The 22,644-nt window shown below is 39.2% G+C and overlaps 1 protein-coding gene across 1 annotated transcript in view; it reads left to right on the top strand.

The window, feature by feature from the left end:
* Positions 1–22,644, top strand: part of LOC137427331 (uncharacterized) — a 131,864-nt gene that overhangs the window by 86,114 nt on the left and 23,106 nt on the right. Inside the window, exons 7-8 of the mRNA XM_078777114.1 lie at positions 13,951–14,055; positions 21,659–21,769. Coding sequence (XP_078633240.1) covers positions 13,951–14,055; positions 21,659–21,769 — 216 coding nt within the window. The remainder of the gene's footprint in view (positions 1–13,950; positions 14,056–21,658; positions 21,770–22,644) is intronic.

The raw sequence follows: 22,644 nt of genomic DNA, 5'->3' as shown, positions 1-22,644 counted from the left end.
AATATGATAAGTTCTGAAGGATATTTAGAATTTCCAGACACTCCATATGATAAATTAGAGAATTGTCCGGCTTGTGATAGAATAGGGCTTAATAATGAGGGTTCATATAAACAATGTATTTTCTGTGATTTAATTTTAATTAATGATAATAAAAAATATATAAATATATATAACTCTTTTAAATTAGAACCAAAAATGAATTACTTTACAAGATTAATAAGAGAGATGAATGTTAAGTATTGTGATGATAATACACCATTTCTTTCAAGGGAAGAGACTATTTGTATTGAGGAAATGTATAAGGGTTTAATGATATTTATTATTCAAAATAATTTTAATGGAAATGTTAATACAAGATACTATATAAATAAAATAATGAATTATTTTGAAATTAAACCCGAACTCAGGATAAAATATAGAGTTTCTAAAATAGCTCAAAAAAAGTTAGATGACTTGTTTTCCAAATATATAAATGAATGATTTTTTACCCGTTTGGGAAAATAAGATAAAATTTAATAACCATAAAAACATTCCAAATTCATTGAGATGTCTAATAGTTGGTTCAAGCGGATGTGGAAAAACCTGTTTACTTTTAAAGATGCTCCTTGGTCCTAATTTTTTAGATTATGATAATTTAATAATTTTTACAAAGTCTAGTTTTCAACCCGAGTATCAACTACTCTCACAGGGTTTTAATGCAGGTCTTAAAAAGGAAGACATTATCGGTTTATTTAAACTTCAAAACAAACTAAATGATTATAATATTGAAGATATAATACAATTATTTTGTGAAACACAGAAATCAAAATCGAAACCAAAACCCATAACTTGTATTCTCAGTGATAATACGGATGATATACCTTCACCTCAAGATTTAGATAAATCAAAAAAGAACCTCGTCATCTTTGATGATTGTGTTAATGAGAGAAACCAAACAGTAATGGACAGCTACTATACAAGAGGGAGACATTCTTCTTGTAATTGTATTTATCTTAGTCAGTCATATTTTCAACTCCCTCGACGCTCAATAAGAAACAATGCCAATACTTTTATTTTATTTAAGTTAAATTCAATAGATGTAAATAATTTTTGGAGAGATAATTGCTCTACGTTATGTAGTAAAAACGAATTTGAAAATTATATGAAACACACGATTGGAAAATATAAATATATTGTTGTGAAACAAGATGAGATATTAAAGGATGTATTTTTATTTTAAACATAATTACATATATAAATGATAACTATTATTATTAATCTTGTGGGTAAATCTGCTTCAGGAAAGAACTTTCATAAATCTAAACTCTTGAATAGTAAAAATGAAAAGATTGTAAGTTTTTTTTTTAAAACACCCTATGATTCGTTTTGTGAGTACGACAACCAGAGCAAAGCGACCAGGAGAAGTAGAAGGGAAAGATTATTATGACATTTCAATGGAGGAACATGTGCGATTGAGGAACGAAGGTCAAATATTTGAGGAGGTCTCTCTTGGTTCTACAAAATATTCACATTGTAAGAGTGAGTTAAATAAAGTAAAATCTAATGGTCTTGGGATTTTAGAAACTAATCCTGAAGGAATGAGACAAATTATTAAACAATTGTGTGGTGATGGAGTTAAGATTTTATCATTCGGTTTTGATATCGATGAGACTCAACGCAAACGTATGAAAAGCAGAGATACAAGTATTAGTGAAGAAGAAATAACAACTCGTATTAATACCAATAAAGAATTTGATGAAATATTTAAAGAAAAGGATTTATTTCAACACATTTACTATAATGATGAAGAAAAGGAAAATTTTCCCATTGACCTTTACAATTCATTAAATGATATTTTTCAATACTAAATGAATGCCGAAGAAAGAGCAAGAAAGTTTAAGGAACATCAACAATTAGTTTCAAAAGTTGTTAAACAACAGGAATGGATAAAGAAGAAACAGAGACAAAAACTGACTGGCGAAGAAGTCTTTGAAAGAAAACAAGAGAAATTCTTTAAACCACTTTTGAAAACTCAACACTCACCTACAGTCCCCACGGTAGAATTTACTCCAAAAAAACTTCAAATGATCAAAGATTTTAGTCAAATGACAGAGCAAGAACTTGGTGAATTAGAATATGATGATGAGGGATTATTTCGGAAACTTGAGGAGGTAAATCAACCCCCTAATTATGTTGTGGAAGCTCTTCAAAACAATGAGTATTCGGCGGGTTCAAAACCCAGAGCAGGTCTCATTCCAACAGAAGAACCAGCACAGTTCCATCTTGTGAAAGAAAAGTTATTGATATTTAATGATAAATTGGTGTTCTTAAGTTCTGCTCAACCAAATGTTGAATTAACTCCAAGATTAATGTTTCTTCTAACAAACTCCGGATTCAGCGGTTCAAAATATTTTGAGGAACCACTTGATATGGAAAGAGAGGAAGATAGGGTATATATTGAGTTGCTAAATGCACTTGATTATGGAGTTTCTGTTGCTGGTAAAAGTAAGAAGAATGAGGAGGAGAAACATATTATTGATGCTTTAAGTAAGCTTGGTTCAGGTGTTAGCTTTCTTCCAAATGACCCATCACAATTAGTTAAAAGGCTATTATTGTTGTTAGGTAGTAAGAAGGCTGGAAACAACAATTGTTTTAATGAAACATCCGCCATTTTAGACCAGTTGATGAATATGAAAATAATTAATAAATGTCAATACAAAGATATTTTATTAGATATTAAATAAGATGAGAAGCACAATTCTTAGTTTTAATTTTACAACGAGTGATTACACAGCATCATTCCCTGACCCACTACAACTTGACCCCCTTACCTCATATGAGGCATCTTTATTGTCGATGGAAACTTATAATACCTTGTTTAATATCACAGAGAAAAACAACAAGTTTAGTTATAATCCAGGAAGTGGATATAAAACTATAACCATTTCACCCGGAGCTTAGGAGATTTCTCAAATATCTTCAGAAGTCTCTCGCCTTATGAAAGAAAAAGGTGATGAACCAAAAAATATGGTAATAGATATTCAAAAACACACTTCAAAATCAACGATTAAACTTAAAAATAATTATAAAGTTGATTTCACGATTGAAAATTCGTTCAGAGAGCTATTGGGTTTCTCTTCAAAAAAGATTGAAACTAACGGGACGTCTTACAGTGATAATGTCATTCAAATATCCTCCGGTATAAATTCAGTATTAATTCATTGTGATTTGATTGATGGTGCTTATAACGATGGAATAAGAACAAATACAATATTTTCATTCAGCGCATACTCAACACCGATTGGTTATAAATTCAATATGGAACCTAAAAATCTTGTCTATTTACCTGTGTCAGGAAAAACCATATACAGAGTAAATTTTAGGATAACCGATCAAGATAATCGTATGATCTCCTTTAATGAAGAAATTATATCCATCAGAATTCACCTTCGTGAAGTTTTTTTTTGATAAATAAATAATGGTTATTGTGAGAAAACACGAGTTGGGAAAATATAAAATAATTACAGGGGATGGGATGTTCCTTTCACCATACTATAAGGGTGAAGGTATGTTTCTTGGGAGAGGATACTATAAACCAAAGAGACAACGGGGTGGGACATCAATTTAGAAATAAAGGAGATGGGATAATTGATACTCTAATGGGTATTGGTTCAACCATCCTTAAACATAAAGACCTAATTGGTTCAACTGCTTCTGCCGTGGGCTCCGTTGCGGGTGCTATAAAGAGTATAAAAGATGCTCAAAAGGAGTCTCATAAATTACAAGCAATCAAAGAAATAAAAAAAGGTAAAACTCAACTATCTTCACAAGAACGACAAAAAATCATTAAAATACTTGGGTCAGGGTTTCAACGATTTTAATACCATATAAATACAAGTATGGAAGCGATTGATAGTATCTATGATTTGGATGATACAATTATCATTTCAAACTCCACGAAAAAGGAAGACTATTTTAAGGTAAATGCTATAACAGGAACAGACTGGAATTCAAACGGAACAAAAAGTTTTGAAATAAATAATCAACAAACTTACTTGAATATAGCTGATAGTTTCTTGCTGTGTAAATTTAAATTCACTAAGGCTGCGAATAATACTAATGCTACACTCGTAAATGATTTCTTCTGGAAAATGTTTGACAGTGTCCGCCTGTATATTGGAACACAAGAGGTTGAAGCGGTTGATTATGTCTCTGCTACATCTGAAATGATGAAATTTACACTATATTCGTTTAGTGATAGAATGGGTAAGGGAGCTGTTGAAGGTTTTATTCCTGATATGTCAACGGGTACAAACGCAGACCCTGGTTATAGTCAAAGGAAGTCAATGTCTTATGATGAAACAAAAGCAGAGAATAGTTTTACCGTAGCAGTACCTCTTAAAGGTATATTTGGATTTTGTGATTATGATAAAGTTTTGTATGGGCTTAAAATTAGATTTCAACTACAAAGGAATGATAATGTAAATAGACTGCTTTTTGGGGCTCAAAATGCTTTTGGTGATAATAATAAATTTGTTATTACCTTCGCAAAAGCGGAAGGTTATGTTTTGATCGCTGTGTATTTATTTGTATGTCTGTGTGTGTGTATGTTAATCGCATAACTGAAAAAGTATTCAACCGAATTGCATGAAATTTGGTGGGATGATTGGTTATTATACAGGACACATTTGATTAGATTTTGGGAAACAGATTTGCTCAAATTCTGACTATTTTTAACTCGATCGTATTTCACTCAAAGTTATGAGCGACTGAAGAAGAAGATGTCCATCCAGGACGTCATCACTATAACGCGATCTCCCGCGATCATTTCAACCTCAAAAAAAATTATAATTGCAGATTTGACAATAGATGAGGCATATTAACAAACGAATGAAACAGATTTGCTCAAATTCTGACTATTTTTAACTCGATCGTATTTCACTCAAAGTTATGCGCGACTGAAGAAGAAGATGTCCATCCAGGACGTCATCACTATAACGCAATCTCCCGCGATCATTTCAACCTCAAAAAAAATTATAATTGCAGATTTGTCAAGAGATGAGGCATATTAACAAACGAATGAAACAGATTTGCTCAAATTCTGACTATTTTAAACTCGATCGTATTTCACTCAAAGTTATGAGCGACTGAAGAAGAGGATGTCCATCCAAGACGTCATCACTATAACGCGATCTCCCGCAATCATTTCAACCTCAAATGAAATTCAAATTGCAGATTTGTCAATCGGGGAGGCATATTAACAGACGAATGAAACAGATTTGCTCAAATTCTGATTTTTAAAAATCGATCGCATTTCACATAAAGTTTCACATCGCATACACTCCCATGCCAAGTACAGAACAGTAGCTGCGGCGAAGGTATGCGCTCTACCGAGTGCCCGGATTCTAGTTAATGATTTGTGTTGGTATATTAGTGAATATACTCCTAATCTTAAAACAGAAGAGATGTTAAATAGAAGACTTAACTCAAAGAAACCACTTAATGTATCATACCTTAAAAGAAGATGTCAACACGTTAAACTGGAACACACTACCTACACTTGGAATTTAGGTGTTCTTCAAGGAAAGCCACGATACCTATGGCTCATTTTTAAGAAACCAGATGGAGATGAAGGTACTGATAAGAATAATGCGCTGAGTGATAATGCTAAGGTGAAACAACTTAGGGTTTCTCTTGATGGCACATTTTATCCACAAGATAGATTGGAAATTGATTGGGAAAAAAATGATTATGCGGAAGCCTACAAGTCTTACCAAAAGGTGTGTGAAAGCAACGGTAATAATGACCCTATTTTGGATATGGTTGCGTTTCAAAAACTTTATACGATCTACGCAATTGACCTGAGTTCTCAAAAAGAAACTATAAAGTCTAATAGAGTGGATACTTCTCTATACATTGAAAGGGGAGAGTGAAGAGGTTAATGCATATTGTTTGCTTTTGGAAGAAACAGAATTACAGATTAATACAGATAATGGTGTTCTGATTAATATCACATAGATTTTTTCTCATAAATAAATGGTAGGGGTATATGTTAAGCAAATCAATCTTAATAAATTAACATCTTGTATTCAAAATCAAAAGCCTTGTATTATTAATGTTAATACAATTCAAAGAAAAGGAGCTGTAAGAATTGATGTTTTACTCACACACACACAAGTAAAAACACTAAATGATACTGGTTCGCTTAAAATTAAAATGACAAAACCTATGTTAAAGAAATATTCAATAGACGAGTCAAGAGGAGGATTTCTCCTGTTTCTAATTCCTTTATTTGCTGGTTTAAGTGCGGCGGGAGCATTGACTGGTGGTATTTCAGCAGCGGTAAAAACTGCTAACGAAAGGAAGGCACAACTAAAAGCTCAAAAAGAATTGGAAAGACATAACAAGGAGTTGGAGAAACAAATTAGTGGAAGTGGTGTAATTGTAGATTTTGCTCAAAAACTTGAAAGTCTACCTGATAAAGCTAGATTGTTGGTTGGAGATATGCTTTCCTCTATCGCTCAAGCGGGTGTTAAACTAACTAAACGGGGTAATGGATTGTATCTTTCTCATAAATAAATGGATAAATGGTTTAAACAATTTGGAAAGAATACAACGTCAAATATAGAACTAGCTAAGTATTGTAAAATACAAAAAATTGATAATGCGGTTATTTGTATGAGAGATGAATTAATACATATAAATAAGAATACAAAGAATATTATTGTGAATTTAGACACACAGAATGGTTCTCATTGGGTTTGTATTCATAATAGTCAGGATAAATATTATTTTGATAGTTATGGTATGCCACCACCTGTTGAAGTAATACAATTCTTACAGAATGGTGTTTATCAAACATTTCAAGTTCAAGAAATTAATTCTAAATGTTGTGGTCAATTCTGTTTATATGTATTATTTCAACTCAACAATAATAAAAAAATTTATGATATCATTTTTAATCTAATATAAATGACATGTTGGAAAAGATGGTTCTATCTTTGGAAAATCCTCTCAGGATATTGATTTATCAAATTATTATACAAAGGCACAGGCTGAATGACAAAAATATAGTATAAGTAAAAATATTAATATGAAGAATACTTATAAATGAATCAATTATCCAAACCCTACAGATGCGAATGACTTAATTAGATTCAGTGATTTATCACAATGTATATTTTTAAAGAAAACCACGTTTTGTTAAACAAGTAAAATTTACAACCACAACACCTGGTTATACTGACCATACACCTTTCCTCATTGAATTTAACTACCTGCTTACAATTGAATTTTATAAAGAAGGACATATAGTTAATATGCGAATTAATAAATGGGGGTATGATATGCCTGATTTAGGGTATAATTTTTATTTTTCAATAAACTTAGAAGACCTACATGATTTGAATCAGTCTCGTAAAGAAGAATATTATCCACTTGGCGAGGATAAGGATTTATGTGGAAGTACAATTAGTAAACAACAAATACATGATTTTAAGAAAAGAAAAATATATGATAGTATAGCGATGGTTAGTATGACAAAGAAGGAAGGTAATGAGATAAGGATAGAAAGCCAAGGAATACAAACCGATTTGGTAGTGGGAAGATGGGGTGGTATTACCTGTCATAATATTAATCTCACATATATTTCTGATACATAAATGGCAGGAAAAAGACTACAAGAGAATTATAATTTTTGTATTCATGGATACCTACAAGAAAAGGGTGCTCGGTATTACATACCTTATGATTTGGAGCATATGCATGGAAATTTTGTCATTAAAAACTGGCCTTATACTGATATTGCTAAACCCACAAATAGAGACTTGATTAAAATATTAAATAAAAATGAACTTCTCAAAGTTATGAAATATAAAACTCTTTTAGAAATCGTCAACAAATCTTATTGGTATCCTATTATGAGAAAAATAATTATAGATACAAGAATATCTCAAAATCCAGATGAGTATATGTATAAGATTCTTTGGGGCTCAAGCTCAAGGGTAGCAAGGGATGAGGAAGGAGTTGAAGAAGAGAAGGAGGAAAGGGAGAAGGAGGAAAGGGAGAAAAAGGAGAAGGAGGAGAGGGAGAAAAAGGAGAAGGAGGAAAGAGAGAAAAAGGAGAAGGAGGAAAGGGAGAAGGAGGAGAGGGAGGAAAGAGAGCAAAGAGAGAGGGAGGAAAAATATTAAAAAACGGAAATCAGTGAGATTCGGAAAAGATTGAGTGTATTACAGCAAATAAATCAATCAACGCACCGAAGAGGATAATAAAGAATTAACGACTCTTACTAAGATAATGATTTTAAAAATGGTTGAGATGAGTTCAGCGAGGAGATTTACATGAAGAAGACAAAGATTATGTGGTTGATGATGCTATTGACTTTAGTTGGTTTTTATTTGTAAATAAATGGAGGAGAGAGTGAAGGCATTCCGAAGGATTCTTTATGTTTTAAAAATTAAGATAGAAATGTATATGTTGAAAACCAAAAAGGTTTTGATACTCTGTCGGACTTTTTCTGATAAATAAATATGAGTTATTGTCTCAAATGTAAAAAGAAAACTAAATCTAAAAATATCTTATGTTAAAGCTAAAAATAATAGAGTTTATCAAAAAGGAATATGTCAAGTGTGTGGCTCTAAAAAGTGCCAATTCATCTCTCCTAAAAGTGGAGGAGACCCACAAAAGTTTCTGTCAGGAAGTAAATTTACAACAACTGGAATTCCGGGGGAATTACACCTTCCAGGGTATTCTCTGTGGTCCCGGAACAAACTTGGATAAAAGATTAGATGAGGCTAACAATCCTAAACCTTGGTCTAAACCAAAAAATAAGGTTGATGAAGTGTGTATGAAGCATGATATTGCTTATGGGAATACCACTACATTGGATGAAAAACATGAAGCAGACAGAGAAATGTTGTATAATTTCTTTGATACGAAATCCTATGTTGAGAGAGAAAGTTGATAGGTTTATTGTAAAAAAAAATGATAAGTGCTAAATTGAAACTTGGTCTTGGTTATTCCTCAAAAAACTATTAGGCTCTAATGATGTCATCAAGACTGAGGAGCTTTTGGCTAAAGAATTACATAAACCTATAATCACAAAGTTTAAAAGAAAGAAAGTTTATTCTAAATACACCGACCACATATGGTCCGCTGATTTAATCGAACTAAATAATGATAAGGGATACAGGTATGCTTTAACCGTTATTGATTTGAGGAGTAGATTTGCCTGGGTTGTTCCTTTGAAAAACAAGAAAGGTAATACTTTAATGTTAGCCTTTAAGCTAATATTTGATAGGAATAAAAGGAAACCAAAGAAGTTATGGACTGATGAGGGAACAGAGTTCTATAACAAAATATTTATGAAATTTCTTAAGGGGGAGGGTATTAAATTATACAGCACCTTTAATGAAGGAAAAGCAGTTGTTATTGAGCGTTTTAATCGTACTTTGAAAGAGAGACAATATAAAAAATTCACACAACTCGGTTCTCAAAAATGGGTGTATTTAATTCAGGATATTGTAGATAATTACAATAATACAGTTCATTCATCAACAAAATCAAAACCATCGGAAACATTTACAAAATTAGAATATGAAAAGGAGATTAATTTGAGAAAGCCCAAGTTTAAAGTTGGTGATATTGAAAGAATATACAAATGGAAAAGTCATTTTGAGAAAGGTTATACACAAAAATGGACTCGTGAATTATTTAAAATCATTGATGTAATGGATACAGTCCCTTGGACCTACAAATTATATGATTTAAATGGAGAAGAAATCTTGGGTTCATTTTACTCGCAAGAATTACAAAAAACACAAGTAAGCAGATAATACCCTTGAAAATAATAAATAAATAAATAAAATGTAATGGGGATTCGTTTTTAAATTTGTGAACCCCAAACACAGAATCCCACAACTTTTTAGTTGGGGCTTAACTTTTGTGTGTACAATGGGGATACGTTCTTGAGATCTGTGAACCCCAAACACAGAATCCCTCAACTTTTCAGTTGGGGCTTAACTTTTGTGTGTGTGTATGTGTGAGTGAGTCATAATAATATACAAACCCTAACCCAACCCCATCCCTAACCCAACCCCATCCCTAACCCAACCCCATCCCTAACCCAACCCCATCCCTAACCCAACCCCAACCCCATCCCTAACCCAACCCCATCCCTAACCCAACCCCATCCCTAACCCAACCCCATCCCCAACCCAATCCCATCCCTAACCCAACCCCAACCCTAACCCTCACATTCAAAATCCCAACCCCATCCCTAACCCAACCCCATCCCTAACCCTCACATTCAAAATCCCACCCTAACCCTAACATAATCTTTTTTTTCTTCTTTTTTAAAAATACGTATTTCTTTTTTTTTTTTCTCTTCCTGCCAATTCTGTCTTTCAAGGCTTTCAAGTTTAAAGAAGTAGAAATGGGAAGAAAGAATTTTCCAGCATTTTCTTCCTCGAACTTTCTTGATATTGCTTAAATCAAGCGTCATTAAACAAAGAACATTGTTCATTGCTTTAGAATCCAAAGAGTCTCCAAGATGGACCCCACAGGTAGAGTCTCCAAAATAAAACCAAATTTCCAAGTTCCCAAGGTATAACCACATTCCTGTTGAGCCTCCAAGATAGGTATCACATTCCGAGTCATAAAAACAAACCTCCTATTCCAAGTCTCCAAAAATATAACCATCTTTCCAAGTCTCCAAGGTAGAACCACAATTTTCAGAAATATTGGGGGTTTCCGTGATAAGTCTCACATAGTATAACTGCGGACCATCAGGGAAAACTTCCCTTTCCCAATTTTTTAGTGTTTCTATGATGTGTCTCATATAGTATAACTGCGGACCATCAGGGAGAACTCTCCTTGCCCAATTTTTTAGGGTTTCTATGATGTGTCTCACATAGTATAACTGCGGACCATCAGGGAGAATTCCCGTTTCCCAATTTTTTAGGGTTTCTGTGATGTGTCTCACATAGTATAACTGCGGACCATCAGGGAGAACTCTCCTTGCCCAATTTTTTAGGGTTTCTATGATGTGTCTCACATAGTATAACTGCGGACCATCAGGGAGAACTCCCCTTTCCCAATTTTCAGAAATTTGTGGGTCTCCAATGTATGACTTGTATTCTGGCTCATCAAGGTATAACTTGTTCAGTGGGTTTTGTTTTGATAACTCACAACAAGTATCATCATGGTAAAACTCTTTTTCAGGATTTTGTGGATCTCCAAGGTATAACTCTTTGGCTGGGTCATCAAGGTAGAACTCGTTCTGGGGGTCTTGGTTGTTCAAAATGTCTTCAAACAAAAAAATAACTTCATCCCAACTTGTGTTAAAAGCAGAATTTTCATTTCGTATCTCAGATACAATTTCCTGTGAAAGAAAATAACAATGTATTAATTTAATACAATATTTTTATTTGTATAAATCAAGCTCTATGAATATTCAAATAAACTTTGTTAACTCTTACACGAGTCTCATCTAAAAAAAAAAAAATTTAAATAAATAATTAAATAAATAAATAAATAAACAAACTTACCTCCATTGATGAGAGGTTCGAGTCCAGTTCATCAATCTGAAGGTTGAGTTCTACACAGGTAGTAGGACTCCAAGGAATAGCAAAGTTATCCCATTCCATTTCAGCATAGTAGTCCATTCTCAAGTGAAGCAGAAAGCGTGTTTGAAAAAGCCTGTGTGGTCGGTGCCTTTTATAAGGACTGGGTGTCATTTCCTGCGGAAATTCCCTGGGCATGTCTTTACATCATTTTCAGGGAATTTCCATTATCATTTCCAGTCAAGACATTACATCATTTTCAGGGAATTTCCATTATCATTTCCAGTTATGTCTTATGTTATGTCCAGTATTTCCAGTTAACTGAAAATGATACAATGGCAGAGTTTATAAAGTGGGTGGGGTGAACAAAAAGTGGGCGGATCTTACCAAAAGTGGGCGGAGCTTAGTAAAAAGTGGGCGGGGCTTAGTAAAAAGTGGGTGGTGCTTACCAAAAAGTGGGCGGAGCTTACCAAAAAGTGGGCGGCACTGGAGGCGCTCAGACAAGAACATTGAGGGAGGTTTACCATTTTATCTTAGCTCAGTTAAAATATCTTAATAAAGAACCAAACTCAAACATCTTTTTTGTTAATATATTAGATTGTGAAGGGAGTGGCAAGAGAATTAAATTATTTCCCACACATAAACAAATATTTGTAGGGTCGATGTTTGAGTGGTCTACTCGGGATCATTGATAGTAAGAGTACCATAAGACCAAGGGGAATCATTGTTTGAGTGGTCTAATGAACAACATTAAGGATAGGTGTCAAAAGGCTAAAAGGTTCGTAAAGAGGTGAGAGGAAAATTAACATGAAAGTGAATGGGTCGATGTTTGAGTGGGTCAAAGATAATTATCTGCCAGATGATATGTAGAAGAAGGATATATGTCTATAAGGGAAAACAAATATTTGTAGTGTTTGAGTGGTCTAATAAACAACATTAAGGATAGGTACTATAGACAAAAGGTTCATAAAGATGAGGGTGGGAGAAATAGAGGTGTTAATGGGCAATGAGGTTAAGAGGAAAATTAACAACATGTAAGTCAATGGGAAAATGAGAGTGTCCCAGAAGCAACATATACACAAAGAATTAAGTTAAGCACCCCCCCCGTTTTTTTACAACCTCGCACATTACAAGTTTGTTGTCGTCAAAACAGTGTAATATACCCATGATATTGCTATATTTTCTGGAGAAGTGATATTATGGTCACATAAAAACATAACAATCATGCCGTTTTCAATATTTTATTCTGAATAATTTAAGGTGAAATTTTTTGGGAATTTTAGGCATATTTTCACCTCAATTTAAGTATGGAGCTATAGGTCCATCACGGACAGTGTGGATGACGTTTATGTTTTCTAACGTACAGTCATTGTTCTGAGAAGACCTCTAGCGATCTTTGCGTCAATAACGTGTGTAGGACCCACGTGATCGGATGGAGCAAGGTGCTGTGACAACCATCCCCTGGCCTGCGTACAGTCCTGACCTGAACCCCCTCGAGCACGTTTGGGACATGTTGGGACGACAAATTGCGAAGATGGTCCCTCCAATAGCCAATCTGGATGAATTGGAACGTGCATTACATCGGGAATGGAACAACCTGCCACAGCAACGCATACGACGGCTTACAGGGTCTATGAGACGTAGGGTTGAGTCAGTGATCCGATCACGTGGGTCCTACACACGTTATTGACGCAAAGATCGCTAGAGGTCTTCTCAGAACAATGACTGTACGTTAGAAAACATAAACGTCATCCACACTGTCCGTGATGGACCTATAGCTCCATACTTAAATTGAGGTGAAAATATGCCTAAAATTCCCAAAAAATTTCACCTTAAATTATTCAGAATAAAATATTGAAAACGGCATGATTGTTATGTTTTTATGTGACCATAATATCACTTCTCCAGAAAATATAGCAATATCATGGGTATATTACACTGTTTGTGACGACAACAAACTTGTAATGTGCGAGGTTGTAAAAAAACGGGGGGGGGTGCTTAACTTAATTCTTTGTGTATATATACACTACTTACCTTGTTGTATCCTATTATCCTCTATTTGTGCAATCATCAATTCTGAGGTTTTCATTTGACACCTGTTATTATAGACCCCAATGGACTTTGTCCAATACGGGGGTTTATGGATTGGGTCTCGTCCGTCCGTCCACAACCATATTTCGGAGATGTGTGGACCGATTTTGTTCATACTTGGCACAAAGACAACACATGATGGTGTTCTTATGCATGATGGAAATTTTTTAATTTTCTCCAAGGAAGATTTTAATGTTTTGATGAAAATTTTGATTATTTTAATTTTTTTGTCATGATTTTGATGCAATATTTATCTTTTTTGCAACAGCCCTGCATGTGACACAAGAGTGCCTGCATTTAATAAATTTTATTTTTTCAGCATTATTTGTGGAAGTGAAAACTGAGCATGACATTGATGTTCAATTGGACCGACGCGAACCCATTGATGCCAAAGCTCCTTTCCTCAAGCACCATCCCCATGAAGGTTTCTGTCAATGTCTATATATTTTGATTTGAACAGTTTGATGATGAACTCTGGTGTGAAGAAAAAAACAAAACATGACGTTATTATTTAAATGCTTTAAGAAACTAGATGGTATTGATAAAATACTTACGCTGCGCAGCCAACTTGGTGCGAGGCAACTGTTCTGTTTTTTAAGGTTTTTTTTTTTCTTGGATCCAATATGGCTGCCAGACCACGTGAGCAATGACATCATAAATTTATATTCTCTAATCTAATTGTTGCATAGATCATGCTCAATAAATTTAAAACTGATCAGACTGAGCGTTGGGCCTTGTCGAATTATGATGTCATAATTACGGCACCAATGACGTCATCGTTATCAATGCAATGAATGATGGAAAAGCCTTTTGATCAATATCAGACAGTTATATACAAGTACACAGTCACATAAATAAATACAAAAAAATCACCAGACATTTGAATACAAATAAATCAAACAATTCCAGAAGTGTACGAAGTTGGTAGTGCAGCTTCTTCATCTTGATCGGCATTGCAGGTAACTCAAAAACGTGATGAACGCCACATTCACCCACCAGCATATACACTGTTGGTCATAAAGGTGGAATTTTTTTTTTTCAATACATTTTCATAGCATCATTATTTCAATCTGAATTACCATTGGCATTTATGGTGCATATAACCACTTTTCTTTATTATTCTGTCTTACGCACATTTGACAGTGATTTTTATTAATTATCAGTCCTAATCGGTTGGTGTCTTGAGCTTAAAACGACAATGACGACAATAGACAGTAAATTAAGGATCATGACACATTTCTTTTTATTCTCTGTCAGTTTTCCAGACAATATTTTTTGGGGTGATTTCATGGATCAATTTGCATCACAGTAGAGTCCTTGTTGTTACCCAGTCACTAATAACGGGTATGTCCACCCCTGGCACGAATCAGGGCGTGCAGACGTCGTGGCATGCTGTCCACTAGCTTGTTGACGACGTCAACAGGCATAGCATCCCATTCTTCCCTCAGAGCGTCGGCCAACTCCTGCAAAGTTTGAGGAATAACATCTCTGTCGTTAATGGCTCGGCCTCGGGCATCCCATGCATGCTCTATGGGGTTCATATCCGGCGAGCAAGCTGGCCATGGCAACTGCTCCACGCCCTGTGCCTCAAGGAATTCCCTTACTGCAGCGGCCCTGTGCGGTCTAGCGTTGTCGTCCTGCAGTCGGAAATTGTGTCCATACACTCCTCTTGCATGTGGAAGGCAGTGGTACTCCAAGATATCCCGGTACACGACGGCATTGACGTTTCCGTCCGGAACCACCAGTGGCGTTTTCCCTCCATAATGGATGCCGGCACATATCATCACTGAGCCGCCACCACCTTGAGTCGTCTCGTGGATGCAGTCATCACGAAGGTTCTCCCCGGGTAATCGACGAACTCGTTGTCTCCCATCTGCACGGTCAAGGATGTAGCGGCTCTCGTCCGTGAAGACAACATGTCGCCAGTGTCCAGGATGAAGCCTTCTGTGCTCCCTAGCCCAGCGAAGACGAGCAACTCTGTGGCGAACAGCCAGGCGTGGACATTTAGTCAACCGTCGTGCTCGGTAACCATGTTGGAGCAATCTCCAATTACCGGTTGACCGGGAAACGTTGATCCCATGATGTCTCCTCCACAAGCGACGAAGACGACTCGTCGGCATTTTCCAGTTTCTGCGGCAGAGATTCAACAGTTGGCGATCATCTCGTCTCGTGGTTAATCTTGGACGTCCTGGAGGTTTCCGCGGCCGCACATTCCCCGCCTCACGTTGACGTTTCAGGATCTTACAGACTGTACTCTGTGATATCCCGACGACATCTGCGATATCACTCTGTTTGTAGCCCTCCTGCCGCAGTGCTTCCACTCTCTCGCGTATTGTTGGTTCTGTTGGACCAGGCATAGCCCAGGGAACGTCTCTACCGATTTTTCTTGCAAACGGTACAAGGAACTCGGAAAAAAACCAGCCTCGTTAAACACAGTGTTGAATCAGGGAAAGGGACGGAATATCACATGCATGGGCTTTTATAGTCCCTAACAAAAAAAATTATGACGTAATACACATTTTTTTCAATGTTATCATATCACCTGTGTAATGGGGAAACGTTATGTAATCACTCAATTACCCTTTTGTTTACACGTAGACTGTCAAATACCAAAGAAACTGTGGAATCATGTCAAAAATATTTTATTCCATCTTTATGGCCAACAGTTTATATGAACCCCCTTCCTCTCCTGCCTCCCCCCCTCCCCTCCCCTTCTCCCCCTTTGCTCCCCTTCTCCCCTTCCCCCCCTTCCCCACAACCCCCTCCCCCACCCCTCCCCTTTTCCCCCATTCCCCCAACCCCCTATCCTCCTCCCCTCCCTTTTCCCCCCTCCCCCCCTCCCCCCATCCTCCTCCTCTTCCCTCCTCCCCCTCCCCCCCTCCCCCTCTCCTCCCCTCTCCCCCACTCTCCCCTCCTCCCTTCCCCTTCCCCCCTATCCCTCTCCTCTCCTCCTCTTCCCCCCCCCGCACCCCCCCCCCCCTTCCTCCCCTTCCACCCCTTCCCCGCCCAGCAACGCCGTGTACTTCTGCTAGCATTCGATAAATGTCAAACAACACAACACCAGAATGATGTCGACTACAAAGCAGAATATCCACTAACTAAACAAATCACATATTTAAATGATTCGGAGGTCAACAAAACCGATCACTTCGGGTTCGGTCGATCTCCGGCTCAGGAGAATGTGGAGGACGCTCTACCTCCTCTTGTGGCATCTCCTCGATTGTCTGGAGATTTTGCAGAGTGGGCGGCAAGGATACTATCTCTGGCAAACCCTTGATCGGTACCGCACTCCTCTCGGAAATCCCTTCAGGTGACTTTACCTGCGACTCAAGTTCCCAAATTCTATCCACGACCTCCCCACGTGGTGCTAGATGACGAACTGACACGGTGGTCTCGTGACCATCGGCTAAGCGAACATGCGCGTACTCCTCATTCGTCTCGAAGATTCACTTCATCCACGAGCGGCTCATATTTGCTTTGATGTATGGATCGACGTAGCAATACCGGTCCTGGTTCTGACAACCAGGTCGGTAACGAGTGTCTACTAAAACTCTGATGACGAAAGGAGAACGTTCGTTCATGTGCGGTTATGTTAGTAACCGTGCACAATAAATACTGGATAGAATGTAACGTGTCAGGCAGCACCATTTCCCACCGGCTGACCGAAAGATCACGTGACTTGAATCGCATGGAAACTGCCCGCCAGATTACGCTGTTGTAACGTTCAACGATCCCATTGTCAATTCCCACGTTCGATCCCACGTTCAACGTAGTCAACGTGTGGCCCTGAATTGGTTCCTTTCATCTCCTTTTCCTGTTCAGGCTGGAGTTCCCCAAGGTAGTGTTCTGGGCCCTGTGCTTTTTCTGGTCTTCATCAATGATCTCTCTGACTCTCTTGAAAATCCTGTCTGTCTCTTTGCTGATGACTCTACTCTCTGTCGCTCCATTCCTCATCCCTCAGATCGGCAGTCTGCAGCCTCCTCACTCTCTGCAGACTTGGACAAAATCAGACTGGGCAAACAAGTGGAACATGTCTTTCAATCCTGACAAATCTCACACTCTTACGATGTCTCTCCGAAAAGACCGACTGGACAACCCTCCCATCCACTTTCTGAAAAATCCTCTCCAAGAAGTTCTGTCACTCAAGCTTTTGGGTCTCACTATCTGCCATGATCTTTCCTGGGAAAACCACATTTCAAATCTGGCCTCCAAAGCCAGTCGCCGACTGGGCATCCTCCGTCGCGCGAAGTCCTTCCTTGGCACACCTGAGCTCCTCGCCACATACAAGGCTTTCATCCGCAGCTCAATGGAATACTGATCTCCCCTCTGGGCTGGTGCTCCTGCCTCACACCTAGCTCGTCTTCACGCTGTTGAAACCAAAGCGTTCAGAATCATTGGAATCTCCCGCGATCAAGCTAACTCCAAGGGCCTTTCACTCACTCACTGCAGGCAGGTTGGTGGCCTTTCCGCCTTCTATCGACTCCTCTCTGGCCTTGCCTCCCCAGCTCTCTCTGGGCTCTGTCCCCCAAATATTCCGACAGGTCGCACAAAATCTGCCTGCAACCCTCTTATGGTTAAACTGCCAAAATCAAGACTCTCTGCTCACCTTCACTCCTTCATTCCTCTTTACTCCCGCCTTTGGAACAAACTCCCTCACTCTCTTCAATCCCACTCCACCCTCCAGGTCTTTAAAACAGCTGTTCACCACCATCTCTTATCTTCCCCCATCCAAAACCAACGAGATGGAAGGGAAGTGCTGTGAGAATGGTGAAGGGTAGGCAGGGACAGAAATACAAGTTTCTGTGACAAGGGTGCCCAGAGGGCGTGAATGGTGTTGGTGTCCTTTTTTCTGAGGAGTTTGTGGACAGTGTGGTGAGTGTGACTAGAGTGAGTGATAGGTTGATGATGGTGAAAATGATGATTGGAAAGCGCTTGGTGAACGTCATCTCGGGATATGCTCCGCAGGTTGGTCGGAGAGATGAAGAGAAGTACAAGTTCTGGTGTGCGATAGAGAAGCTGATGGAAAACGTGGAAGATGAGGAAGTTGTTGTGGTAGGAGGAGACCTAAATGGACATGTGGGAAGGAGTATGGACGGTTTTGAGGGAGTTCATGGGGGTTACTGATATGGTGTGAGAAATGGAGAAGGTGAAAGGATTTTGGAATTTGCTGATGGAGCTGATTTGTTGATTTGTAATACTCAGTTCCAGAAAGGGGATAATAAGCTTGTTACATACACGTCAGGTGGGTCGACGACAACTCTTGACTACCTGATGGTGCGTAGGCGAGATAGGGGGCACCTCCGGGACAAAAAGGTGATCCTGGGGGAGGAGGCTGTTTCACAGCACCACTTGGTTGTCTGCGACACAAGGGTGAAAGGTGCGAGGAGAGCTCGGCGGGTGAAGTACCAACTGAGAATGAAGGTGTGGAGGTTGAAAGAGGTGACAGTAAGGGAGGCATTAAAAGAGAGGCTGAGTCGGGTAGAGGGTGATGTGGTTGAGCTTAAACGTGGTTGGATGTCAATGAAAGATAGTCTGTTGGGAGCCGTTGGTGAGGTATGTGGATGGACAAAAGGACCACCGAGGCACTCGGAAACATGGTGGTGGGATGATGAAGTTGGAAAGAGGATTGACGAGAAGAGGAAGAAGTTCAAGGAGTGGCAGAAGGCCAAGGGTACGGGAGCAGAAAAAGCAGATCATGAAAGTTATAAGGCAGCCAAGAAGGCTGCAAAGAAAGAGGTAGCAAAGGCGCAGGAGACATGTCGGAAAATATTCGGAGAACGCTTGGATTCGGAAGAGAGTTAGAGAGCGGTATTCAGGATTGCAAAGCAGATAGCGAAAGAGAGGTGTGATGTGATGGGGGTGAGTTGCTTGAAGGATGAAGTGGGACAAATCGTTGTGGACCCAGATGGAATTAAAGGAAGATGGAAAAGATATATGGAAATGATGTTGAATACAGAGAATGAATGGGATGGCAACATCGAGAGTAACCCAGTTTTAGGACCGGCAGAGAAGATAACTGAGAAGGAAGTTGAGGAAGCGATAAAAGCAATGAAGAGTAGAAAAGCGGGAGGGCCAACGGGAGTTGTGGGAGATATGTTGAAGGCAGCAGGAAGTTGGGGTGTGAAGAGAATGGCAGAGATCTGTAATCTGGTGGTGAAAGAAGGTCACATTCCAGTGGATTGGGAACTGAGTACCCTCGTCCCTCTATACAAGGGGAAAGGTGACCCTCTGGAGTGTGGCTCGTACCGAGCGATAAAGTTATTGGAGCATGGAATGAAGGTATTGGAAAGGGTGTTGGAGAGGAGGATAAGGAAGAAGGTGAAGATCGACTAAATGCAGTTTGGATTTATGCCAGGAAGAGGAACGACAGACACACTCTTTATTGTGAGGCAGTTGCAGGAGAAGTACATGGAGAAGAGGAAGAAGTTGTTTCCCTGGGTTTGTTGATCTGGAGAAGGCATTCGATAGGGTTCCACGCGAAGTATTGACATGGGCTTTGAGGAAGTTAGGAGTGGAGGAATGGTTGATCAGAGTAGTGATGGCAATGTACAAAAGAGCGCGCAAAGCTGTAAGGACAAAGGACGGGAATAGTGGTGGGTTTGAGGTGAAGGTGGGAGTGCATCAAGGGTCGGTACGAAGTCCACTACTATTCATAGCTGTGATGGAGGTGCTGGCTCAGAACGTAAAGGAGGGTTTACAGTGGGAGTTGTTGTATGCAGATGATCTGGTGTTGATTGCAGAAAGTATGGATGGACTGAAGGAGAAGATGAACAAGTGGAAGGAATGTTTGGACACAAAAGGTCTGAAGGTGAATATCGGAAAGACGAAGGTGATGGAAAGTGGTAAAGCATGTGGTGAGGTGGAAAGAACTGGGAAGTGGCTACATGCTGTGTGCAGGAGGGGTGTCGGAGTGAACTCCATTCAATGTACAATGTGCGCTGAGTGGGTTCATCAAAAATGTTGTGATTTGAGAGGGTCATTAACCAGTGTGGCAGCTACATTCAAATGTAAGGTGTGCACAGAGGGAGCTGCAGATGGAGTAAATGTTGAGTTGGATCTTGAAGATGGCGTGAAGCTGGAAGGTGTGAAAACATTTTGCTGCCTCGGAGACATGCTGAATGGAGAAGGTGGATCAGACTCGGCAACGATTGCTGGAGTGAGATGTGCATGGAAGAAGTTTCAGGAACTGAGTGGCGTGCTGATGAGCAGGGGACTGTCGTTGAAGCTGAAGGGAAAGGTGTTTGCTGCATGTGTGAGAAGTGTTGTGATTTATGGGAGCGAGACATGGGTAATGAACGAAGAGCAGCAACGAAGGCTGGAAAGGGTGGAAATGTGAATGGTTCGGTGGATGTGCGGAGTATCGTTGAGAGAGGGGGAGACAAATGATGAATTGCGAAAGATGATGGGAATAGAGCATGTGATTGATGCTGTGAAGAGGAACAGGTTGAGATGGTTTGGTCATGTGTTGAGGAAGGATGAAAGTGACTGGTTGAGAAGAGTGATGGAAATGAATGTGGAAGGAAGTAGAGGACGGGGAAGACCGAGAAAGACTTGGCTAAAGATGGTGGAAGAAGAAATGCGGGCAAGGGGGTCAACAAGGAGAGATGCAGAAAATTGGGCAAAATGGAGAAGATTGTCATGGGCTAGTCCTAACTGGCAAGGCTATCTCCTGCTCTGGCAGGTAAAATGGCCTTAAAATGCATGTTGTTGTTATTGTTGTTGTTTGTTGTTGAGGATTTTGGGTGGTGGTGAAATTCCACTGAAGATGTGGTCAGGTCGGAAGCATCTCATAACATCGAGGCAGTTTATACAGAACATAATGATTTGATGATATAATGTTTTCACATGACGTCATTCCTGAGGGAAATGTTTTATTTTTCTCTCCAAGAAAGATTTCACGTCAAATTTTTTTTAAAATGATTTCTATTGATTTTAATGCAATATTTTTTTAAATCTATTTTAAGAGTATGAAAACAGCATGCATGTGACACAAAACTGCCTGCATTTGATAAAAGTTACTTTTCCAGATTTATTTGTGAAAGCGGAAGTGAAAACTGAGCACGACATTGATGTTCACCTGGATCGACCCGAACCAAATGATGCTGAAGCTTCTTTCCTCAAGAACCATCCCCATGAAGGTTTCTGTCAATGAATGTCTATACATTTTGATTTGAGCAGTTTGATGATGAAGTCTGATGTTAAGAAGAAAAAAAACAGGACGTTATTATTTAATTGCTTTGAGAAACTAGATGGTATTCATAAAATACTTACCCTGCACAGCCAACTTGGTGCGAGGCAACTGTTCTGTTTTTTTAAGGTTTTTCTTTTCTTTTCTTGGATCCAATATGGCTGCCAGACCACGTGAGCAATGACATCATAAATTTATATTCTCTAATCTAATTGTTGCATAGATCATGCTCAATAAATTTAAAACTGATCAGACTGAGCGTTGCCCCTGTCGAATTATGATGTTGTGGCGGACACGGAAGCTCACTGGCGTGAGGGCATCATTCCGCGCACCAAGTGGGCGGCGGCCACGCCCGAGGGGTAGGCGTGGCCGCGGGATATACACCGGGCGCACAGCCCGGAACGCTCCAGTGTTACAGTGGAGCTCTTGAATAAAGACTCTTACAACTTACCGCGTTGTCCGCTTCCTCCTTGCTTACAAGCAGCGCGCGTAACACCGCGCTTCATTGGTGACCTCCGACGTTCTGGACAGCCGTCACTGACCACCTGAACCCGCCACAGCCATGGCAACCAACGCGGTAGCGATAAAGATCCCCGAGTTCTGGGAAGCTCAGGCGGAGATCTGGTTCCTGCAGGCCGAAGCCCAGTTCAGGCTTCGAGGCATCACGGAGGATGAGACACGCGACTGCCACGTGGTCGCCTCCCTCGGGGCCGGCACGGCCGCCCACGTCGTGTCGGTCCTGAGGAACCCACCGGCCGACGTCAGGTACGAGGTGATCAAGCGTCTCCTCCTCGCCATGTTCGGCCTCACGGTGGACGCACGGGC

The sequence above is a fragment of the Myxine glutinosa genome, chromosome 5, assembly GCF_964187855.1.
Source record: "Myxine glutinosa chromosome 5, kmMyxGlut1.1, whole genome shotgun sequence".
Taxonomy (NCBI): domain Eukaryota; kingdom Metazoa; phylum Chordata; class Myxini; order Myxiniformes; family Myxinidae; genus Myxine; species Myxine glutinosa.
The sequence above is the reverse complement of the archived record's forward strand: the minus strand, read 5'-3'. Positions and strand labels throughout refer to the sequence as shown.